Raw genomic sequence first — 25,536 nt, 5'->3', positions numbered from 1 at the left:
TCCTCATGACATTGGATTAGTTGACTATCTGCTGTGCATTGATTTAGCAGAATTTAGGCAGGGTCATACACAGAAGTGGTCGCACTACTGGCATACACTAATAGAGTAGCTCGGTACCTTTCCAGAATATGATGAAACACATTGCTCATGGATTCTATGGACTGGATCACCATACCATATTTCTTTATCCCTGCAGAGGCAGAAATATTTTCCCAAACTACCTTGCAGTTTTCTTACACAGAATATTCCCAATTCTATTGGAAAGTGTGCCAAGCTGAATTTTTACAATACTCTTTTAATGGTTATTCTCCCCATTTCTTTCTGAAGGGTCCAAAAAGATAAATCAAGTGGAAATGATTCAGCTGAAACTTGCCAACGATATTGTGAAATACTGGAGAGAAATCAAATGTGTTATGAAGAAGAGAGATCCTCGAGGCACAGGTCAAGTCTCCTTTAAGGAAATCTGTGCAGTTTTCCTTGCTCTTAAGGTCTCCATTAATCCAGTGGAGTTTGACACCCTATGCCAAGCATTTGATCTCCATCTGGATGGCAACTTCCACTACATACCTTTCCTAAGATTTTACATAGATAGAAATAAAATAAACCACTAATAATCACTTAATATTTTTGCCAGTACTCTACACAAAAAATGTTATAGCGCTCAGGCTGTTGACTATTACTGTCAGTTAAGGTGGCCATACACAAGCAGATTGAAGCTGCTGATTGGGGTTCAGCAGACCCATTCGGTGCCTTATCTGCCTGTGCATGGGGCTCTCTGACAGGCCTACCTGACCAATATCTGGCCAAAAATTGCCAGATATCGATCGGGTTGGTTTTATTTCCCTGTTGGATTGGGAACTGCATCAGATCATTGAGGGGGTCCTTACTCCGACGGCTCATATTCCTGACATTGTAACCCCGTCATAGGTACCTTTGGTGAGCATATCTGGGAAAAGATTCACTTGTTTTTTAATGTGACATCATAAAATGAAAGGATCTTCTAGTGCCTGGTCATCTTTGTATAGACTAGTACATTAAAACTCCAACATTTTATTGAAGCTGGAAGTGAGATCCTGTGACCAAGTGTGCATGTGTATGTCACTTCTATTCAAATCAGTGGCTGCAAGTTCTAATGTACTGATCAATGCACTGGGATCTGTTTGGCCATAATCAGTTGGAGTCATTTGGTAAACAAACCCTGAATTGACTGATATATACTAACAAAAAATTCATTCACCACAGTGAGACAGTTTTCTTCCTGAAATATTTTATTAAAGTGCATCAAACAGCAACAATGCAGAAAGGCTTCTAATACATTCATGGCACACCAATATTTAACATAGAAATACTAACAGGAACTATATGTCTTAAAGGACATGTAAACCCCCCCCCCAAAAAATGTAATCAGTGAACAGCCTCTTTGAAATCTTTAAATACCTGCCACTCCTGTTGTTTAAGGGTTATTATTAAGGCTGCAGCATCCGCTTAATCTAGGATTCCTTCTCCTCCTCTGACCCACTGGGACCCCTCCCTTAGGAACTGACATCGGCTCTTGGCTTATTGAGCATGCTCAGTTTATCTCAACTCTGTTTGCCAAACACACTCTTCAGTCTAGCAGCCAATGGCGAGATGGCACTGCTGGTTTCAATAGAAACTCTGCAATACAAATGGTTTGGTTTGTGTGGGGAGTGGGGGAGCTATGCCCAACATATATACACAGTAGGGAAATGTAGGCTTTACATGATATCAAAGGAAAGAAGCTGAATGGAAGTGGAGAAAATATGTCTGGAAATGTTCTTAAAATATTCACTGCACACAATTGTCAAGAGAAATACAGCCAATTTACAAATAATTGAATTTCCATAAAAGAAAACAGAAACAATAAACATTGTAATGGTTCATCTGCACTGAGAGACACAATTCCTTCTCTTTTGTTTGTGGTGAGTGCCATACTGCCAAGGTAAAAGTAAATATAGACTTCAGCAAAGCCCTGCTCTAAGTGCCCAAGTAACACAAATATATTCATTTATATATTATAATTGCTTTTTGGCTTTCCTACAAAGATACGGATCAGACAGAAAATACAAGAGTGCATAATCCATGTCAGATATGTATTGCTTTTAACTAGTGATGCACCAAATTCAAGGTCCAATTCACATATTACAGGAAGTGTTCAGTTGAACTGAATCCAAACACTTAGGGGCAGATTTATTATTATTCCTATTTCAGAGCATATTGTTGCACACGTTTTCTTGTTCCTCACTCGTGTGCCTTGAAAGATGTGATTAACTGATCATGCCACAGATGATTATTTTACTCAAAACTTAATATGCAATATATTTTTCATATACTCATATTTGGCAAAATCTTTTGTGGAAGACTCCATATTCAGCTAAATCAAAAAGTTCTGTGCTTCTCTACTTGTAGCAGCCACAATGTGACAAAAAAGTATAAGGCACTGCTATCCAGATTGGCTGATCTCTGGGAAGGTTTGTAGTTATACTAGTAGATCAACATCTATTTAAAAGTTTGTAGTTATTAGTAGGTCAATGGTAGGCAAAAATAGTTTGCCACAGCCATGTGACTTTGATAAACTTCATTCACGCTTTACTGCTGCGCTGCAAGTTGGCGCAATATCATCCCCCTCCCTTCCCCCCCAGCAGCTGATCAGCAGAACAATGAGAAGATAGCAGCTCCCTGACACCTGTATTGCTAAAAAAAAAAGGTAGATATGAGAATAGCACTGAATAGTAAGAAATCCAGTTACATGGGAGTAGGAGAAACAACAGGTTACCTGAAAGCAGTTCTAATGTGTAGCGCTGGCTCCTTCTGAAAGCTCAGGCTCAGGCACAATGCACTGAGATGGCTGCCTACACACCAATATTACAACTAAATACAATGGTTCAAGATTACAATTTTAAATGGTAGACTGAATTATTTGCGAACAGTGTAATTTAGAAATAAAAAGTACACCATAAAAATCATGACAGAATCCCTTTAAAGGGACATAAACCTTTGCTACAATTCTTTCATTTTTCTCTCTCTGTGTCTATATATACATAAGCATCTTATCTTGCTGTTTTCTAACATAGCGAAATTATTGAGTATGCTTGCTGCTATTACACAGCAATCAAAAATGGGAAGGGTAGATATAGTGGAGCAAGAAGAAACATGTACAAATCTTTCAGCTGTAGTCACAAACGAATAACAGGGATCCATCTGCACAGAGGTCCTCATTGAAGGATTGTCTTGCATATATTGGCAGCTGGCCCTGGAAAACTGGGGAACAGTTTAATGGAGCAGGACGATAGTTCTATACTTTGTCTGCACACATATTAGAAGAATTTGCATTAAAACATTTTTAAAACATATATTATGTACATAGGCAGCATACATCAGATTCTGTTATATAAAGCTAACTTGCTCTTTAAACATTGCTGTGCCCGGGGTATTTCAGCACACTACTGACCTGCAGTCGAGACATCTTTGTTATGATTGCTGTGTTTGTATGAATTTGTATGGCTTTCTATTACCACAATTACTATATAAATGTAGCATTTGGAACTTTCCAATGTAGGCCTTAATTCTGTTTGTATCTATACATTTACACTACATTATATAGTGCGGATGTGCTACAGAGCCCAATAATACGACTCTATATCATTCCCTGCAATAGTCAAACCTAAGGTCATAGTCATACAAACAAGGGTCAGTTTTTAACAGGAGTTAATGAACAGTGCTAAGCACTGAGCCACTGATCATACCAACAATCTGTTTACAGTAAAGTATTGGTGTGTATATATCTATACATTATACACTGTATATTTCTGTATATATAGGCACACATAAATACAACAATAACACTCTTCTGAGAGTCTCTGAGAAGAAAAGTCTGAGATGATAAAGCTTGTTCTAATGTTCCAAAATAATAAATTAGTAGCTTAGAATCCAAAAACAAATTTATTAGCTTAATATTCACCTTTTTGTAGCAAAGTGCACTTCTAGTAATATTTACACTCCCATGACGACCAAATGATTGGAAAGGACAGATTACCAGTTTGGTACATTTACAAACACATAACATTCTGTCATAAAACAGACACTAAATTTCTCATGATACATTATATTTTTGCTGGCAAGATTGCCTTTTTGAGTGAAAAGTTTCAATGCATTTAAAAGCTTGCTTGATTTTTAGATACAGGTATGAGGCCCAATATCTGTTTTAGCAGTACCTAAAACACTAGAAAACCAAAAAGCCAGGGCCAACTAACCAATCTTAAATATGTCAAAATCCACTCCAAAGCCGAAATATTGCCAGATCAGTGGGTAGCAGCTTAGGGTTGCCACCTCACTCCTTTAAAATTGAACATATTTATATATATATATATTTCCTAAATGGCTGATTAACAATTAAAGAGGTTGTATACCATCTATAAAACTGGCCCTCTGCACTCCCTAATTTTCTAACATAGAGGACTAAGTTACAGATTTGCACAAATAAAGTGGAATTCTCATCGGAGAATTGCTTTGTATTTTTAATTGGGCCATAGGCCCTGGGGGACTGGGGAAAAGTTTTGTTGTACAATATTGCATTGAGTATACAACCCTAATGTCGGTGGACCACAGCTCCCAGCAAGCTTATACCGCTGATGAAATGTTGTTGTATACTATGATTTGTAGTTTAGCAAACTGTGTAGACATCCCCTTTAATTTATATCCGTGCTGCAAACTGCACAGATCCAAATGAACTGCTGATTAGCCGAATATGATATGTATTTAATAGGTGTTTTAGATAAAGTGGCAATTCTAGTTTCATGCTCCCTCCTTCTTTCCAAGCTGCAACTAAAGGGAAGGGGAAGCTGAGAAGCTTAGCACCCCAAAAAACCCTCTTCCTGCAAGCCGTGGTTCACAAATGTTCCCGAACTAAAAAAAGTGAAATAAAAAATCTGAAAAGTCTAAGACTGTGATTAAAAGTACTCCTAGTACAGTGAAAAACAAAATCTCTCTAATGTGATATGAAACACCTACATTATTGCTTTTCTAGTTTTTCTGTATTTTATAAGTGTTTGGAAGTTTTCCCCCAGTGCAGTAGGGCAAACAGGGTGGAAATCTGCAGAACACCCCTAGGGGAAATAGCTAAGATATCAGACTTGTTTGTATGCTGGAGCTGAGCTTGCGGAAACCTGTTATTCATTTTATACATAACAGTAAAACAGTTGTGGGACTATTATACACTCCAGATGTCACTAAAAGTCATCGGAATACACAGAGGACTCCAAATGCATTACAGGCAAGCCTGTATAAGTCCCTTTCTACTGAATTACATACAGCACATCATCAACAACACTGAAGGAATTCACAAGACTCGTGTAGTTTCACCAGTTTTATCAACCAAACAGCAATCAGCTGTTAGCTGGTCACTGCAGTTAGACCAACAAAAGCAAAACCCCGATTGGTTTCTAAGGGTTATCATTCACTCTAGTTTTATGACTTCCCACATTAATCAAAAGTAAGCACATGCTAGTGTTATTAGATATTAATTAGTGTTAAGAAACCCTTATCCTTTCTAGATAATCACACTAAGATACAACAAGCCCCCTTTGGCAGTTTACATTTTTGGTCAGGGCACCCCTTAGGTAATAACACAGTTAGCGATATAACAGAACATTTGTGCATTAGACATTCAGCCACTCAGTTTAAAGCTGGGCTTTCAACTGTATCTAAAAGAGCAAATAGACATTCTCCCTAAAATCCACCCAACTCACATTCAGTCTGAGCCCCCCACCCTCTGGGCCCCCCTAGGGGAACCAGCCCCATAGTATGGGGACCTCTATACTGAACTTTAGCAAAACACCTATATTGTGTGGTTGGAAGTGTTGTGTCTTGTCAGCTGGACATGTAACATCAGTTCCAAAATTGAAGCACAAACAATTTTACTTTTCCACATTCATGAAAGAAATTTACAATTTTACAAATATGGTAATTGCAAAATGTGCTCGTGAATGTGCCTCTAAACAAGGCTTCAAATATTTGGAACCTCTAGGGCATCTGGTGCCCTTAAACATAGCATTCCAGTATATAGGTGAATCGCTCACTACTGCAGCAAGTCTCAAAATAAAACCAGAAGAAGCTAAAAATGCCTGCTTAGCATGCCAGAAGCATAAAGCAGTACTTAAATAATCTAAATGTATATTTACAGCTTTTGAATGTAAACAAATTCAGCATACCTTGCCAAAATAAAAAATAATGTACATCCATTACTTGATAAAAAATATACACAAAATATATAGTGCTTGTACGGCTCATGCAGCCAGAAGCAGAGATAAAACACTGTACCCTTACTAAAGTTTCATTCCCCCCATGACCACCTACTCAGAATTGATTTGCATATCAGCAGAGCGGAAAAGAGACACTATGGATAATGTAGTCAAAAAGGGGTCCATGTTTCCAAAAGGTGAGGGTAATATATGTGCATTCACTTGGCTTGTTTCTAGCAGCACAATTACTTTTCCCCACCTTTTGAAGCCATTAACTGTTCACCCACTTTGGGTTTTTGAAGCTTATCTTTCCTGACATCGAGGACACCCTTGCGATACGTCACTTTAGCCATCAAAGCTGCATTAGGTGAAGGCTGAATTTTGGCTGAAGGGCTGGTCCTTGGTGCAGGATGGGTTTTGGCAGCCGATTGCGGAACCCTTACAACAGATAAAGGTGTACGTCCAGAAATAGTGTTTTTATCAGTAACTGTCTTTTTTATTTCATTTTTTGGAACTGCTTTGGGATTGCTTTTTGTAACAGTCTTGCCATGGGCAACACCTGTGGGCATGCTTTTAGTAGCATTCTGTACAGTAACTGGTGGTTTGTTAGTGTTTGCTCTTGAGGACACTACAAATGGTTTCCGATCTAATAGGTTATTTTTACTAGGTTCTTCCACTTTCCTGGTTTTAACATCATCTTTAGACATTTTAATATTTGGTCGCTGACCAGATGTGTCTTTAGCTCTTTTGGTATTTGCAGATCCGTGTGCAGAAACAGGAGCTTTAGTGGTAGCAGCTGGTCTATGTGAACCCAGTGTTTCTTTTAAAGGCTTTGTTTGTAGCTGAGAACCAGCAATTGTTTTTAGCAGTTTGTTTTGGCAGGAGGATGCACATGGAGACGTCTTGGGTGACTTTAAGTTCCTGTGTGAAGCACTAGCGTGCAGCAAGTTTGGTGAAGAATGTTGAGAAACTGGAGTTTTCTCAATTGCTTTGGTTGCTCGAGCTGAAACTTTTCCTTTTTCCACCTGGTTACAAAGTGTAGCTCCTGGTTTCGACCCACTAGACACACAAGTGTTTGTCGCAGAAATATTTTTGGGGGCTTTGCTGGTAAGTGGAGATGCTCTTGTTTGAGGTGGAGAATTTGATTTCTTTGCAACCTTCTTTTGAGGTTCTATAAACAGAGGTGACCCCTTTCTTGGCACAGTCTGCACTTTGGGGCGCACTCCGCTTCTGGGGGTCAAAGCTGGTGATGAGTTACTCCCAACATTAGCTAATGAAACTGGTGTGTGTGCTTTTGAATGTGTTGGTTGAGAAGCACTGACTGCAGACAAAGGATTCATTACTGGTGGTTGAGGAGTCCTAGCAGGTTGCAAAGGCATATTTTCATTTTGACCTCCTTTTTGAAACTGTAGAATCTTTTGTTCTAAAGTTGTAAACTGTAATACTCGACAGGGATCATATTTCAGTAGAAATCCTTGGAGAGTATCCCAGCCGCCACCAACACGAACCATAACGTGTTTTCCATGTAACATCTAAAAATAAATCACTATGGTTAAATTATGATTCAAAATGATATGATATGGATAACCTTCACATTAACACTTCATATAATGTAGAAATTTATAGTCTAAGACAATTTGGGGGTTATGTAAAAAAAAGGCATTAAGTTTTCCCAGGTGCAGTAACCCATAGCAACCAATCAGCAGGTAGTATTTGTGGTCACGTTTTTAAAGCAGAAGTAAAGGCTAGTAAAGAGTTAATCTCAAGCTGCAGGCATACCTTCAGTTGTCTCAATAGTGCCCTTAAATCTCCCCATATTTCACCTGTTCAGAAGATCAGAAGCCAAACAGAAAGAAAAAACGCTGAGCTGTGTAAAGAAAGTTCCCATAATGCCTCACTCCTGCACAGACACCCAGACCAAGCGTACTTGCTCAGTTAGTATGACTATGAGTCAGCTTCCTGCTGATTGGCTCAGATACACATTCCTAGGGGGGGGGGGGAGTTCTTAGCATTCTGTGGCACAGGAATTACAGACACAAGAAATCTTTTTTCAAAGAAGTCAGTGCAGCATTTCTGTGAGTGCTTATGGCTGTATTTACATAGACCTTTCTGATAAAGCTTACTTAGTTTTTACCTTTCCTTCTCCTTTAAATGCAAACATTTTATTGCCTGATATAGGTTACTGCTCCTGGTCACACTTAAATTACATATGGGGGGTTGCCTTTTCAGTTTTTGATGCTTTTTTGAATTATTTGCCTTTCTATCAAGCCAAACTCACGCAGCATGGTGACAGGTGTGCTTCAAACTGAGAATCTTAAGTTAATGTTTTGGTGCTGAGGTCTGCTTGTCACAGGTCCATGTGTGTAATTTGACAGAAAAACAAAAATTAAGGAGTACTGACAGATGGAGGAATCATTTTGCCTAGGGCTGTTCTCCACCTGAGGGCAGCAGTGCACAAAACATCTCACGTGCCAGGGACACTTACTTATGAAGAAGAACTGCATGTTTCAAATAAACAGAACATTCCAAATACAGAGCTGCCTTTTTTAAATGAACCTACTAAGTAATCTGTGCCATGAGACTTATAATAGACAAAGTCAGACAATTAAACTTGATCCTATCAGGTCTCTGGAAAACAATAGCCTTCAACATGAGAACAAATTTTTCCTCTCAAAATGATTACTAAATAATTCTGTAAAACTCCACAAAACTCATAAATGTTTATGTTTCAGCAGAAGCTTCAAAGGAATATCCTTCTTATCATACTGTGAGATGAAATGCATCATCTGTCATGCATCAGATGAACCCTTTGGCCCTTTCTAATGAAAAGGAGCAGATTTTGCCTCTTGGTGTACCTCAAAAAATTATTTTCTGAGCATCTCTTAGTAATTCATTAACTGTACCGTCTGCGTATTTCACATTCTCATCACAATTCAGTAATCAAATTAATTCTCAGGAATATTTTTTTAGATCAGTACATAGATTTTTTTCTGCAAACACCTTCATAATGCCCAAGCATTTTTAAAGGTACACTACTCATTGTGTAGTTTATCTTAAAGGAATACTGTCATGGGAAAATGTTTTTTTTTCCCCAAAACATATCAGAATCCTGCATTGAAATCAGTTTGTCAAAAATGCAAACAGATTTTGTTATATTTAGTTTTGAAATTGAATTCTTTGTTTATTCAGGGTACTACAGCCATGTGATTTGAGCTCCGATAAACTGCAGTCAGACGCATGCATATATTTAAAGGAGACAAACATTTCATAGCAGTATTGCCCAGCCAGAAATTGCTGAACTTAACTCCCAGAATTCTTCAACACATTATCGGGGATAAAGTATGTCTGGAGCTATAGCTTAAAGCAACACTACTCACTAAATCATACTTTCAGTTAAATGAAAAGGAATACACCAATGAGAATCATGCACCCTGTTCTTTGTTATTGTGTTTATTACACCAAAGGCATTTAACATATATCTTTTCTAGCTCTGAATGCTAAATTGCAGCACATCCAAGCTCCTGATGTTTGATTGCTGTGTAAGTTTAGTAACCCAAAACTGGCGAAACCCAAATCTCCCTAGGTTAGAGGAGCGACATACAGCTTGTCGGCAGTAACCTCTGGGAGAAATTGTAATGAATGCAGCTTACCCTTATAAAAAGAATTTTATCACCCAGACGATAGCGACCTTCAGATAAGTACTCAATAGAGAACCGATGGGAACAGTTACATGGAGGATCTTCTGCTATGTGTTTTACCTATAAGCAAATGAAAAACAGGTGTTATTGGCCTATGATGTTAATGTCCAACTTCAGTCAGTATATCAGGAATATGTCTTACATATAAAAATATAAATTAAACATGGCAAATTTCCAAGAAAAGCAAGAGGCAACCCTAACTAATATGAATGAATGTCAGAAGGCAGTTCTCACCGCTTCATGGAGCTCCTCACGGTGACAGCATGACTTCTGAATATTTGTAGGCACCAATGGTCCTGATTCAATGATCAGAGTTTCTTCTAACTCAATCTCTTTCTCCAGCTTTACCAGCACGGGTGGCTCCACTCCATACCTGAATATGATTTTTAGATGTAATGAACCATGGCTATACATACAGAACATGAACATAGTGGCACACATGGGATTTAAAGAAAGTGAAAAAAAATATTTAAGTAAACATTTTATTTCTGCTCAGAATCGTTCTGAAGACCTTTCTCTGAGAAAAAAAAAATCCCAGGAATGTACAGAAAATATTGGATAAATTCTAACACAACTACATTTTGCTTTAAAGGAAAAGTGTGGTGGTTATAAAACTCCTATGTGAGGACATACCTGGATACAATCCGACCAACATCAAGAAGACACAGGCAAACCTGCCGGGGATCTTTATGCAAAACTTAAAAAAAAAAAAAGTTGAATCAGTGTAAGCATGATATTAACTCCAATTATGCAAAGAAAACAATGCAATTCAGGCCCCATACATTGACAGCAAATATGGGAATAAATGTGAAATAGGTTTGCTAACAAAACTTTACTAGCTGGAGCTGGGGGAATGTTATGATGAATCCTTCTGCCTGCTCACTGACACAATTCTCTCTAAAAGTAAAAAAAGTGTGCTCCTAAAAATGTATTCTTCCATTGGTACAGCTAAATCAGAGAAGTGAAATTAAATTAACTAGAGGAAACCTGTATGGTGATCTGGGCTGCCTAACATAGAAAAAAATCAGAGCAATACTGTACCCATGCATACTAATCGGCTTTACCTCTTCATTGGGGTATTCTTAGCCTTATTTACATAAGTATGTCATCATCTTTTTTTTTTTTTTTAGAACAATACTTGTACAGTAATACATGTCACAATGCTTACTGAAGCATTAGAATTTAATTGCACTGTAAGATAAATTTACACTGTATTAATGAGCTGTCAAACTGCATCTCTTCAAAAAAACAAGAAACCTCTTTGACAGTTACTGGTCATACGCTTAGCCAGAACCTTCTAGGCATTTTCTAAAGACATGATGGTTTGGTGCTAAGACACCGGAAACAGTCTAAACACAAGTTGATAAAGAAAGTGTTCCATTGAAAGCATAGCATACTCTTAACTGCTGTACAGTCACGCTGGTTACTATCTTAAGATGTGTTACTCAGAAAGGCTCAATAGAATCTATTGTGTGCCTTCTCCACAATATCTGCCATGAATAAAAACAGGCAGTTGTTTTGTGTAAATAACACAAACAAGTAAGATAAAATTATTTTTTGTGGGGAAAAAAAGACCAATTTCATTTTCAATTGCAAAAAGGGATCAAATACAATTGCAGTACACCCAATCACCGACATCGGTGCATCTTAGGTCACTGGTCACTGGGTGGTACAGCATGAGAGTTAGTTTAAAAAGCTTAGATGTATTTATTTATACCTAATAAAAATAGGGTAAAATAAAGGCAAAACTATGCCTTTTGCTATCAACATATGCACCGACTAGATTATTTTTGGGCTGTTAATCTTCATCCTTTGATACTTATATACATATGCTTTGTGGTCACTGTAGAGAGAGTAGATTATTTGTAATCAACTAACTCCATGCTGTTTTTTAATAAAGTTTTTGTAAAATAGTGCACTGAAGTGATATGCACAAGCTTAGCTACCAAGAGCTGCTACAGGGGGGGTCACAATTTGCTCCATAACATGTCTCTCTGTGTCAAATGAAACACAGCCTTTCAGTCCAAGACTCACTATGGGACAGAGTAAAGAGCAGAGCTGTGGCAGTTCTTAGTACCACCGGTGAAGGTCATGAGCATGAAGCCTTCCTTTATTGTGTCAGTATGAATGAAAAAAAAGAGGCTTCTGTCAAAGGCCAAGCTGGCTTACACAATCATAAAAACATGCAAGTGTGTGCTTCAGAGATTCACCAACTAAACTGCATGCATTTATAACTGAACTGTCAAAGCAAATGCCTACAGAATTAAAAAGAATTGTTACCTAAGCCTTCAGACTCAAAGAGGTAGGTCTCGTCAACTCCAATGCCCCTACACCAGCGCAGAAAGTTGGCTGTATTGTCACGAGCAAAGAAGGACCCGGAAGGGGCGTCTCTCCTACATGGGACTTTTCTCATGGGAACACACTAAAGTGAAACATAAAAGTAAATTGTTCACAAGCATTAAGTTGGTTTAAAATTAGTATATAAAAAAGTAAAATTAGTATTAAAAAAGGAAGAAACACAGCAGTAATTTACAATGACAATTTTCATATATAAGTGATTACCACTTGTGCTTTTAGATCATTTTTTTTCCCAGATACATGCAAAAAATGCAGGACAACAGAGTTTTATGTATTAGCAGTTTTCATTGCTAGATAACCAGCATCACTGCACACAAATAGGACTCCCCTTAGGGTAAGCATTGGAATACCCATCCAAATACCACTGGACCTTAGTGGAGATTCAAAATTATGCACTGGCGCTGGTAAATCCTACTTGATTGACTCATAACTAAATGGTTACACTTAGTGGGAAAAGATACTTGACATCAAGACCAGCTAGAGGTGATAAAGGAACGTATGACCAGCCTGCTAGTGAGATAATGGTTGCTGAGACAAAGGCCCAGCTCAAAAGATCTTACAATCTGAAAAGAGAAGGGGTAAGAGGTAAATGGTATTTTATTACAGCAATGGTTTCTTAATTCTAATAGCTAGTGAAAATTACACATAATATACAATTATTTACCCTTAGTTCTTCTGCTGTGCAACACTGTTTCATTGTACTTTGGATGACAGAGATCAGCTGACAGAGCAAGAAGCCATTATCCAACTCTTCCATAAACTTGTCACCACTTACTTTGACTCCTATGAATTAATGATTGGATGAAAGGAATATCAGTCTCAGTTTATGTAGTAGAATTATAATCAAACTAAACAGAATACAGCCTGTAGTTCTCCCTTTCTCCTCAAAGCTGCCATATTTTCTAAAATGGGTTAAATGTGGAATCTGTCCCGTTTTTTATTTATACACACAGCTGCGTGCAGTTTTGCTACAACAACACAAGAAGATAGAGTTTCACACAGCAGAGCTGTCTCATTGACTGGGATTCCCATGACGGTTCTTGTTTTCAGTGAAAGTGAATACATAGCCACCAGGCAAATAGATGTATCTAAAATAAATGTTAGTTATTTGAAAGGCCAGAGAATAATAGTCATATGGGAGTTTCCCCATAGAAATGGAATAAGAGATTCATTAGCCACTGTAATAATAGTGGTACAACTATATATAGCTCTGTTTGAAAAAAATCCAGATGGGTAAAAGCAGATCTTTCTTTTTGAACCCTGAACTGAGGGTGGGGGCACCTTTGGCTATAAATGCTCATGTTCTTTGGGGGCTGATTGAAACTTAGCCAGAAGGAAAGATATGAGAATATGTGAATGTGAATATAGATCTAAATATAGATCAAAGTTACTTAAAAAGGCAAAAACATTTTTTAAGGAAGTGGGAGGTAATGTGATTATTGTTCTTTATGCCTAATAATACTGAGCTTTTAGGCAAGCCATCACCAAAATAAGGCCATGTACAGCATGTACTTACCTAAAAGGCCAGTAAGCCAGATAGACAGATCTTCCTGCATAGGCACCAAAGTGGCTTCATGGCGCACTGCCAGCCACTGATCATACTGGTAAACATCAGCAAGGCCTGGTCCATGCCTAGGGGTCAAAGGGTTCCTTGGACTTAAAGGCGTATCATCTCCAAACCAGACCTATACAAGAGAAAGCACGATGTAACAAAGAACAATCCAAACACATATATTGCAAATTGGGTCATGAATTGAACATTTTCTTATGTCACCCCAAAGGCATGCATTTCTAACATGCCACGTATTCTAGAGGCCATTTGTGCACCCCCAGCTGAGGCAGTCTGTAATTCCTTGCACCCCACACCCCACCAGCTGAACATGCTGAAGTTATGTGACAGCTGCAGTGCCAATAGGCATATACAGCAGTTTAATCTCAGTTAGCAATTTGGAACAACACACGGCAGTATTCATAAAAGTGTGTATTCTTCTTTTTGCTCAGCTAGATGTGCAAGAGAGTGAACCACCTTCAGTTACAGCTAGAAGCTCAGCAGGAACTGGGAGGTGCATTGCATGTTGCCATTACCTTCTTCCCATCCTATTTGTCCGAAAAATGTGATCTCATAAGAATGTGTTCCACCAACATAATTCCTCCTAATCTTTACACTACAAAAATGTTCTGCTTTACTTATACAACTGAACAGATCTAAAAACTGCAGCACCAGGGAATTGTGGGCAGACAGCAATATATGGACAACTGCTGCAGCCAGATCTGTTGCACTTTTAAGGGCAAGTATACTCCAGTTTTGGAAAGTAGCAAGATCAGCAATTTCTAAACATGTTTTCAGGTATGCAATACATGTGATAGATTACAGAGCCATAAACATTTCAAGTGAATCTGGCGAATCCAATCAGATCTGATACAGGTATGGAACCTGTTATCCAGAATGCTCGGGACCTGGGGTTTTCCGGATAAGGGGTCTTTCTGTAATTCTGTAAGTCTACTAAAAAAAAAAATATTTAAACAGTTATTAAACCCAATAGTATTGTTTTTGCTCTAATAAGGATACATTATATCTTAGTTGGGATCAAATACAAGGTACTATTTTATTACTACAGAGAAAAATGTGAATTATTTGGTTAAAATGGAGTCTATGGGAGATGGCCTTTCCATAATTTGGAACTTTCTGGATAATGGGTTTTCAGATAAGGGTTCGGATACCTGTACAACCACATTAATATTAAAGGATATTGATTTCCATTCACTGCTGAACCCCATATAAAAACATACAGATAAATTACCTGAACTGGCTGATGCATGTTTTACTGAAGAGAAAATGTTCCTTTTATTCTGAAAGAAAAAGTTAGAATCAGTGAAAACAGCCCTTCCTCAAATTGCTGTAAATAGTTGAGATGCACTAGCTTGCACAGATTTGCTGTGTATACATGCAATGTTTTGGCATATTGTTTAAGGTGTTTAATGACTTATATTCAAACACATAACACCGCTTATTACATCTCAAATGCTGAAATTACTGGCAAAAAACTGCCCCACCCCTTCTTAGAAGAGAAGGAAATGCTAGATCACTGGGAGGTGCCAGCGATTGTAATCGCTTCCTGAAACCTGGAGAAAACTGCACTGACTAGAGGTTAATGCAGGTGAGTGAACCCCTTCCTTCCTTCCCCTTTTGACGAGATCCTGGGGCCCGCGCATGTGCAGTTGAGCAAAAAGCCAGCCTTTTTTTTTTTTAAGTTCGACTTTTTACTCAACTGTGCACGGGCGAAGACTGAAGAAGAAGATCACTTTGTTGTATACAGTCCGGCCAGTGCACTTTTCACCTAACAGAAGCACTAGCTGGGGGTTTCAGGTAAGTGATTACAATGAGGGGGGGGTGCCTAATATTTTGGTGATTTTAACTTTCCTTTAAACTGTTAAATCCCAAAGTATTGATAACTTTGCAAACAGACTACATGTTTCTAATCCTGTCTGAAACTGTGCATGCTCCTGTGGTGAGATCGCTGTGAAGAGGACATAATGTGGCACAAGATGGTGTGCTCCAATGCACTACTCTACTTTTTATGAACAAGTGTTGTGGTTCAGCATGGGAAAGGGAGGCCTAACGTTTTAACAAGGCTTTCTTTTTCCTTTAACTAATTTTTTGCAATCTACAATAAGAATTTGAGATAATGAATTTTAAATACAGTAGATAAGCTAGTAACCAAGTGGTAGCTCAGCATCTTAGGCTGATGCCACACGTGGCGTAGGGCTGATTTTTTCGGCAAGCGGAAAAACGCTTGAATACACTCGGGTGCAGGCACATGTAGCTGATATACGCATGAAAACACGAGACTTTGCATTCTCTCGCGTTTTCATGCGTATATCGGCTACATATGCCTGCACCCGAGCGTATTCCATTCATTCGGGTGCAGGCACAAGTAGCAGGCGTAGGGCTGAATTTTCGGCAAGCGTTTTTCCGCTTGCCGAAAAACCAGCCCTACGCCATGTGTGGCATCAGCCTTAGATAAGCAACCATGGTAGATGGGAGGACCAAGTGAGATTAATCTAGAACTTAACGACTTCAAAAATTGTCTCAAACTGTTGATCATGGGAATCAGTTTGGTAGACCTATATGAAATGGCCTATTCTTAGCAGCTTTTCAGATTATTCGCATTCCTCTTCTGACTTTTTCAGGTGGTCTGACCCTAGCAGCAAAAAAAAAAAACTTTCACTCTGTAAGGTCACAGTTTTCTTGTTATTATTACTTTATATTACTTAGCTTTCTATTCATGCCATTTCCTGTTTATCTTTCAATAAAAAAAAAAAAATCTCTCATTCAAACCACTGCCTGGTTTCTTGGGAAAATTAGACCCTAGTTGCTGAACAGCTGCTAAACAAAAAGCGAAATAATTACAAAGCCACTAAAAAATAAAAATACGAAGACCAGTTGCAAATTGTTTACAATGTCACTATCTACGTCATACTAAAAGTTTATTTAAAGGTGCCCCATCATGTCACAAAAAGGCACTTTTACCTTTTAAGTACTGTAATGTTTTATTGCCCAACTGAGACTATCCTTTGTAAATCCCTTGAGGATGATTCAGAGACTTCCATCAGCCTCCTTTCTCCATGTAAAGAAAACAGCTAATATACTTGCAATACACAGGACAAGAAGTTTAAAAGTAAATCAAGTGCTATGTAACTGGCTTGTGCAGCATAAATAAATCATTATGCTGGTACTTTCTGGCCATATATTTCCTTTAAATGGCTATAAAGATCTCGCTAACACAATAGAAGGCTTAAGTTATACAATTTCAGGCTCTCTGAAAAAGCAGATGATGATTTGCAAGTAATTAGCTCTAACATTTCAGTGTGTGGTGCCTGTTACATTCTTTAATTTGGTATTTTTCAGAACTGATTTCAGGATAAAGGAAGCTCTGTATGGAAATGTCACAAAACAAAGGCTAACATCGAGCAAGAATCTGTTGGCAGAGTTGGCCGGCCATGTATTGATGTGATATTCAGAATACACAAAGTTCCCTTTAATGAAAGGCCATGTGGGTAGCTTTGATAAAAGTTTAGTGCTGATCTTGAAAGAGTAGCCTTGTAGGCAAGTTCCCTTCATATATTCTTATATCACAGACTAGCATTGTGGGGGGGGGGGGTTGACTGCAGTCATATTTTGCCAGATGGCTGTATTCTTTTCTGCGTGTAAAGTTAATTACCAGTGAAAGGTCATTTACCCCCAGTAATATGAAAGTAATATCAACATCCAGTGGCGAGTTTTGCACATCCAGTGGTGATTGGCGATCTGGCACAAGGCGCAGAGCACAGCCTGCCAATTCCCTATGGCACAAAACGGGCCAGACCCTTTAAGACTCCAGAATATTAGTAAAATTGACTAATGTTTATCTTTTGTGACTTTGCAGGCACCCGAGCAAAGGCAAGTGTTTAGCGCTGAATCATCAGAGAAGGTAGAATTCCTATTGTTTCTACATCCATATCTGAAAATTCAGCTCTCAACATTAGTGGGGGGTATATAAGTAATATTTTAGTATAGTAATTGTACAGTGTATGGCCACCTTTTATCCTTTTGATACAGTTGACCATTCCATTCTAATGCAAATTCTCTATTTTCTTGGTTTCTGGGATAAAGTTGCTTCTTGGATTTCTTCCTACCTCTCTAATTGTTCCTTCTCTGTTGCTTTTGCAAACAAATTTTCTACCCTGATTTATCTTAATGTGTGGGTACCCCCGGGCTCTGTATTTGGCCCTCTACTATTCACCTTGTGCAATCTCTCACATTTTTTTTTTTATTTGCCGATAAATATCATGCATGCAGATTACTTTTATATGAATATTTTTTAACACCCCATCATTAACCTTTTGACACTCAGACCTCTCTCTGCCTCTTAGCAATTTCCTTGTGGATGAATCATCAGCACCTCATCAGACCCTAGCTAAAACAGAGCTCATGGTCTTCCCACCTAAACCTGGTCCCTTCCCTTCTTTTACAATTTATATTGATGGTATGATTATTAATCCTGCCACTGCCAAAACCCGCTACTTTTTCTACATAATATTGCCAAGATATGGCCCTTTCTTTCACAAGTAACAGCTAAAACACTAATCCATGCCCTTATACTATCCCATTTAGGCTACTGCAATCTCCTACTAACCAGTCTCCCACCTCTCTACCCTCTAATCAATCTGAAAATCTGCTGCTAAAATCCTCTTGCTCTCTCCTAAGGCTGATGGCCCACAAAGTGAGTTATTTGCTTGCGACAGATCTCGACTACTGTGGGCAACTAACCGCTCTGAAATGCTATCAGCCTAAAGGTGGTCATACACACTAAGATCGGCTCGCTAGGCGAGATTGCCAAGCGAGCGGATTTTCTCGCAATATCCCCATCTACAGGTGGGCGATAACGGGCCAAACAATCGAATTAGATCGACGGGTATGGGTGTCCGTCGGTTCGGGGACCGCATCAACAAGCAGATGCAGTTTCCAATCCGACTGAAAATCAAACTTGCCTGATCGAGATCTGGCCGATTTCAGGCCAGATGTCGGTCGGGCAGGCCTGTCGTAAAGCCCATACATAGGCCAATAAACTGCCAAATCGGTCTACCTTGCGGCTCCTTACATCTGGAATTGTATCCCTGAATTCCTCTGTAGGGAACACTCACTCAATCTTTTCAAAAATAAAGTCAGAGCACTAGAACATATCTTTTCTGGTCCAATTCTGGCACTTAAGGGCCAATGGCCAAGCTTTTGTACAATTTTTTCCTTCAACTTGTGCCTGTATGTTATCCGCCAGCTTAGACTGTAAACTTTATCAGGCAGGGACCTTCTTGCTACTGTGTCTTTAAGCCCATTGTAGTGAATCTCAGTATACTTATTTATTACTATGCTTTTTACTTATTTACTATTTATAATTATGCTCGTATTCCCTGTGTGTACTTTTCCACTCTGAAAAATTGCACAGTGCTGCGTATTCATGTAGCACTTTATAAATAAAGTTATACATATGTACAAACACTTCTGTATGCATATTAAATAGGTGCATCTTTTGTTCAGAGGGAGTTAACCTCCCTCATGTCAAGAATAACCCCAGGGCCATTGGTGATCAGCCAAAAACTATTGCTCTGTGTGCTTACAAATACATAGTAACATAGTAAGTTGGGTTGAAAAAAGACATATGTCCATCACGTTCAACCATAATGCCTATATATAACCTGCCTAACTACTAGTTGATCCAGAGGAAGGCAAAAGACCCCATCTGAAGCCTCTCTAATTTGCCGCAGAGGGGAAAAAATTCCTTCCTGACTCCAAGATGGCAATCGGACCAGTCCCTGGATCAACTTGTACGAAGAGCTATCTCCCCTACCCCTGTATTCCCTCACTTGTACTGAGAGCTATCTCCCCTACCCCTGTATTCCCTCACTTGTACTGAGAGCTATCTCCCCTACCCCTGTATTCCCTCACTTGTACTGAGAGCTATCTCCCCTACCCCTGTATTCCCTCACTTGTACTGAGAGCTATCTCCCCTACCCCTGTATTCCCTCACTTGTACTAAGAGCTATCTCCCATAACCCTGTATTCCCTCACTTGCTAAGAATCCATCCAGCCCCTTCTTAAAGCTGTATAATGTATCAGCCAGGACAACTGATTCAGGGAGGGAATTCCACAACTTCACAGCTCTCACAGAAAAAATCCTTTCTGAATATTTAAATGGAACCTCCCTTCTTCTAAACGGAGTGGGTGCCCTCGTGTCCGTTGGAAGGACCTACTGGTAAATAAAACATTAGAAAGGTTATTATATGATCCCCTTATATATTTATACATAGTTATCATGTCACCTCTTAAGCGCCTCTTCTCCAGTGTAAACAGACCCAACTTGGCCAGTCTTTCTTCATAACTGAGACTTTCCATACCCTTTACCAGCTTAGTTGCCCTTCTCTGGACCCTCTCTAACTCAATAATGTCCCGTTTGAGCACTGGAGACCAAAACTGAACAGCATATTCTAGATGGGGCCTTACCAGCTCTGTAAAGGGGAAGAATAACCCCCTCCTCCCGTGAATCTATACCCCTTTTAATACAGCTCAAAACCTTGTTTGCCCTTGCAGCTGCTGCCTGGCATTGCTTGCTACAGCCAAGTTTATTATCTACAAGGACTCCAAGGTCCTTCTCCATTATGGATTTGCCTAGTGCAGTCCCATTAAGGGTATACGGGGCTTGCATATTTTTACATCCCAGGTGCATGACCTTACATTTATCCACATTAAATCTCATCTGCCACTTAGCTGCCCAGATTGCCAGTTGGTCAAGATCCTGCTGCAGGGATGTCACATCCTGGATAGAATTGACTGGTCTGCAGAGTTTTGTGTCATCTGCAAACACTGATACATTACTCATAATACCCTCCCCCAAGTCATTTATGAACAAGTTAAACAAAGTTAAAATGTATTATTATAGTTACTTTTTATTACATATCTTACTATTCAGACCCTCTCCTCTTCATATTCCAGTCTTTCATTTAACCCACTGTCTGGTTGCTAAGGTAAACAAGACCATAGCAACCAGATAGCTACTAAAATTCTAAACTGAAATGTTGCTGAACAAAAAGCAATTGCAAATTGCTTAAAGGACAATGAAAGGTTAATATAAATTAAAAGTAAGTATAAAGGCATTCTTTATATAGCTTTTTAGAGATGGCTGCCTGTTCTAAAAAATGTGAAGTAAGTGTGACTGAGTAAATATTTGATTAGGTGAGCCAAAAGTGTGGCGTTTTTACCAAACAATAGGACAACTATTGGGCAGTATGCTTTTTACATTTTGACTTGCATTCTCCTTTAAGAATATCAATGTCTATATCATATTAAGTTTTAATTAAAAAGAAGAACCCCTTTAAATCAATATGGAAGTTTCCATTTAACTACATATACTAACATGTTATGTTTCTACACTGCTATCATAGCTTAATGTGTAAACTAATGTAAAATGAATAGAAGAAAAGTCTTATTGTTAAATACTGTATTTCCTTTTTTCAGCAAAGCTTTTACTGTTTCTCTGGGGAATTACTGGGAAAAGCACATAACAAAAGCAGTCAGATAACAGCTGCACATAATGCAGTAAAGAGGCCAAAACAGAGTATCACACCATCCTACTTTATGTATATGCATAACAACATCCCACCAAATATGCCAGCTGTTTCCCCAGGAATCTAGAGGAAAGCCCACTCTGTTGAAATTATTTGTTTCAGAATCAGCCCCAAGCATAAATGGAGATCAACATATTCTGCATGAGCCGATGTAGCAGCTACAAATCTCTGGATTTTAGCTGTAGCAGACTAAGACTTTGCAGTAACTGTACCCAAGGAAATAGTTACCCCAATACCATTTTGGGTATTATCATTTAAAGCTATACAGTAATTTTTCGGTACCCCTCTTACACCTCTAAAAGTAAATACAGAAGAGAACTATATCTTGTGGTGTCTATTATAGGTCACAATCCTCTCAGATTAACTAAATATTCTAAATTCCGCATTGTATGGATCTCAGATTAAAGTTATTTTAAGCTTTAGGAATGAAATCTATTCACACAGAAAAAAGGTCAGATAAAACAGCTGCATTATTACTGACATTGTTCAGTCACAGACTCCCTGTGCCAATGGCATTCCTTAGATTTTACAGGCCTGGTAGATTATTGTGCAGTTTTAATGAAGTAATAGTGTAGCTATTGGCTGAATGTATACTTTTTTAATCATATGTTCGGAACATATCATATTAGGTGCATCTCACCCGGGCCAAATGGACCTCGTGATGGGGCTCAGTGTCAATGTGTGTTGGTCAGAGAAAGGGGTGACACTGTCGGACAGTAAGTAAGAGGCTAGCAGAGGGTATATTTTCTGTGTAGCTTAGCCGTTACAGAATGATAGAAGCTGAACCATACTGCAGAAATCAGTTACTTCCTTATCTACCATGAAGCTCCACCCCTTTTTTTGTTTTCTAAACTTTTCTTCTCTCATAAGGGTGACATCGGATGGGGAAATTAGTCACCGAGATTTTTATTTTTTTAAACTAGTGATGGTGACTGATTACCCAGTCGCCAAAACGATACCTCAGTTCTCAAACATGCAAGGAACCATATGCGAAGGTACCCACACAGGTACAAGTCGCTGCTACTTGGTGCCGATTAGTCATCGCAACTAGATTTTTTTTTAAATTGTAGCAACTAATCGTCCCATCCGTCTTTGCCCTAAGACTGTGAAGACTGTCTGCTGTGCTGTTCATGCTTGCTGCCTCCTGCTCCAATGGAAATCCATCAGGCATGCACGGTAGGCACTTCTTTGACCAGCATCCTGTGCAACGGAGAAGGAAGGCTCAATATACTAAAGTGGGCAGAGTTTTACACTAGATACAGAAGCAACTGGTTGCTGCAGCATGTTTCCGCTTCTAAATCATGGGTCTCCAACTTTTTTTTTTTTTTTTACCTGCGAGCCATATTCAAATGCAAAAAGAGTTGGGGAGCAACACAAGCATAAAAAAAATAGTGCCAAATAAAGGCTGTTATTGGCTATTTGGTAGCTTATATTTGGACTGGCAGCCTACAGGAGGTTCTGTTTGCCAGTACATCTCTTTTTTGCAACCAAAACTTGCCTCCAAGCCAGGAATTAAAATATAAGCCCCTGCTTTGAGGCCACTGGGAGCAACATCCAAGGGGTTGGGGAGCAAGATTTTGCTCTAGAGCCACTGGCTGAGGATCACTGTAATAAAGGATATCAGACTTAATGTAGGCAAAGAGGTAAGTCATTTTAAGGGCAGAGTTGTTTTAGGGAATTTAAAATAAAAACATATTTAAAGGCTGATATCTATACTAAGAATCTGGTACCTAGCCTACAGCAGTGTATGCCTGTGATTCCACTGCAATTGACTGTACAGACGCATACACTCATACAAGTCACTGTTACAGAAGTGCTTTTATGTTTGAAACTGTAATTAAAAAGAATCAGAGAGTAAAAAAACTTCAATGAACAAATGACAATGAAACTTATTTTGAAAAGTGCAAAAACAGGCCCAATTTGCTATTTGCTATCAGTCAAGAGAAGATGTTTTATTTGTGCTGTCTTTGCCATAAGATCTACGGTACCTGCATAAACAGACTATACTGTTGCCATGATAGATTGGCTCTTTAATCAATGCCACACACTTTACAAAGCAACGTACATACATTAAAGTGCCAATAACCTCACTGATGGGGTTAAAGTCTGGTATGAATTTACCCAGGGACATTTTTTTTTTCTCTCCCTAAAATATGAATTTTAAAGATTATGCTATTTCAAGAAGTGTCAGTCTTAGCTAAAGATGTAAAAAAGACAAGAAGTTATGTATAAAAGAAAGATATCCATTTCATGAAAATTAGTTTATTATTCCTTATAAAATAAAAACTTTCACTCTGGACTCTAAGTCAAAACAATGAATTTACAGCCAAGTGTGAAACACAGTGTAAAGATTAGGATAAAGTAATTATAATATTAAAAATGTACTTGAGCTGTAAGAAGGGAGGGTGCTTCTGAGGGTGTGTAGAGAAAAACACAGGGTTTATAGTACACATACAGACAGGACATTATAGTAAAACACTACTTATATGGTCACAAGAAGTCTGAACCAAATTGCTGAGGCACAATAATAATTATAGTATATGTAAACCATGAGGAGCAAAACAACGTTTTTAAATAAGAATGAAAGAAATGAGGAATAATTATAACAGTATATGTAAACCATGAGGATCAAAAAAAGTTCTTAAAATGAGAAATAAAGAAATGACTGTTTTGTTCTCCTGGGTGTGAATTACCACACTGTTCTGCATTCTAGTGTTCTAATGTTGCAAATCCCAGCTCTCAAGCAGCATGTGGGAACAGGTGGAACAGTACAGGGATAAGCAACATGTGCAATCCAGCTGCTGCAGGACCTACACCCCCTCCTGCCAGTTTAGCCATAACAGGGATGATGGCAGCTGGAATGAAAGGTTTCCTAACCTTGGCTAGTGCTATCCAAAAATATGCATTTATTAGGAATGTGTCAGGCAAGTGCAGGATTTGTACTGGGGTGGAGGCCATCACTGCTCTTCAGTACAACCATGATAATCTCCATTGGGCCTCATATACACACCACTGCAAATGCTTGTTCCATGGAGTGCCAGGTAACCTGCAATAAGGATAACTAAAAATGTTTTATTTATTTTTGCCTGTTTTTCTCAAGAAATAAACATGGTGACAAGACTGCAGGAACTGACAGAGGAAATGATGGATTTATGCCACAGGCAGGAGTTGTATGTTTCCAGCACGTTTGCCACTGCCATTAATGCTGAATATCAGACTGACTACCACAGAGCAGTAAATGTCCTTTTTAAATTGATAAATCAAATACCAATTAACAACCCAAATAATAAGCCACAAAATTAGAATATGTGAGGAACCACAATAGGACGCCACCCCTGGTCCTGACAATGTATCCAACAACTGCTACATTCCCTTAAGACTGACAGTATGTGTGTCCAACCACAAAGATGGAAGAATATCAAGTATCCAATCACTGCGCAGCATAAACTCTAAGCAATCACACAGGAAAAGCAGAGGGTTCCAGCAATCTTGGGAGTAAATGCGTAGTTGCTGTTCCAAGCAGAGTTATGAGCACGTTTTAAAGCGTGAGTGCTTCATTCAAAATGCAAATACATTTACTTACTGAGCAGAAGGGCAGAGTCGGAGATTCTAGCAACGTCACATACAAGACTACTTAAAATCACTTCCAGATCATCGCCTCTGTTTGCTGATTAGAGACTGAATCCCCCCTACTACTCCGTTCAGTTCGGACAAACCGCCTGCCCCGCCTTGCCTGCTTCCTCTAATCTGATTGGTCTTCAGGAACGCCCTTGCTTCGAACTGACCAATTGCATTTCTTACCTGAAGCAGTCTAGCTGTGGGGACGCCGTGTGACTCACAAGCTGTGTGACAGAGGGAGGAGTGGGAGGGGAACTTGTGTGTAATGATAGAAAGCAGTAATTCCCATAGACAGTTCTTGAAAGTGCTCTTCTATGCAGCGGGGCTATTAAATACACTACTAACAGGTTCTGACAGGGGAGACATACAACTGTCAATTGTAGAAATGATGCACTTCGTAGTAGCAGTTGTGCAAGCTTGGATGGGAATGCGTGGTTTAAACCAAC

At 38.9% G+C, this 25,536-nt stretch overlaps 2 protein-coding genes across 2 annotated transcripts in view; one reads left to right on the top strand and one right to left on the bottom strand.

Moving 5' to 3' along the window:
* Positions 1-1,907, top strand: part of LOC101734576 — a 39,429-nt gene extending 37,522 nt beyond the window's left edge. Inside the window, exon 18 of the mRNA XM_012959852.2 lies at positions 328-1,907. Within this exon, the coding sequence (XP_012815306.2) occupies positions 328-611 (284 nt within the window). The 3' untranslated portion in view covers positions 612-1,907. The remainder of the gene's footprint in view (positions 1-327) is intronic.
* A 2,034-nt stretch (positions 1,908-3,941) lies between these two features.
* Positions 3,942-25,215, bottom strand: gas2l3 (growth arrest specific 2 like 3). The gene is made up of 9 exons (XM_002936844.5): positions 25,056-25,215; positions 15,115-15,163; positions 13,830-13,998; positions 12,978-13,096; positions 12,236-12,377; positions 10,589-10,652; positions 10,190-10,328; positions 9,908-10,015; positions 3,942-7,789 (listed from the first exon to the last, which is right to left on the bottom strand). Exons 2-9 carry the CDS (start codon positions 15,130-15,132, stop codon positions 6,503-6,505), a joined length of 2,046 nt encoding a protein of 681 aa, XP_002936890.2. The 5' UTR covers positions 15,133-15,163; positions 25,056-25,215; the 3' UTR covers positions 3,942-6,502.
* Positions 25,216-25,536: the final 321 nt, after the last annotated feature.

This window comes from Xenopus tropicalis, chromosome 3 (assembly GCF_000004195.4).
Source record: "Xenopus tropicalis strain Nigerian chromosome 3, UCB_Xtro_10.0, whole genome shotgun sequence".
Taxonomy (NCBI): Eukaryota; Metazoa; Chordata; class Amphibia; order Anura; family Pipidae; genus Xenopus; species Xenopus tropicalis.
This window is presented reverse-complemented; position numbering and strand designations above follow the sequence as displayed.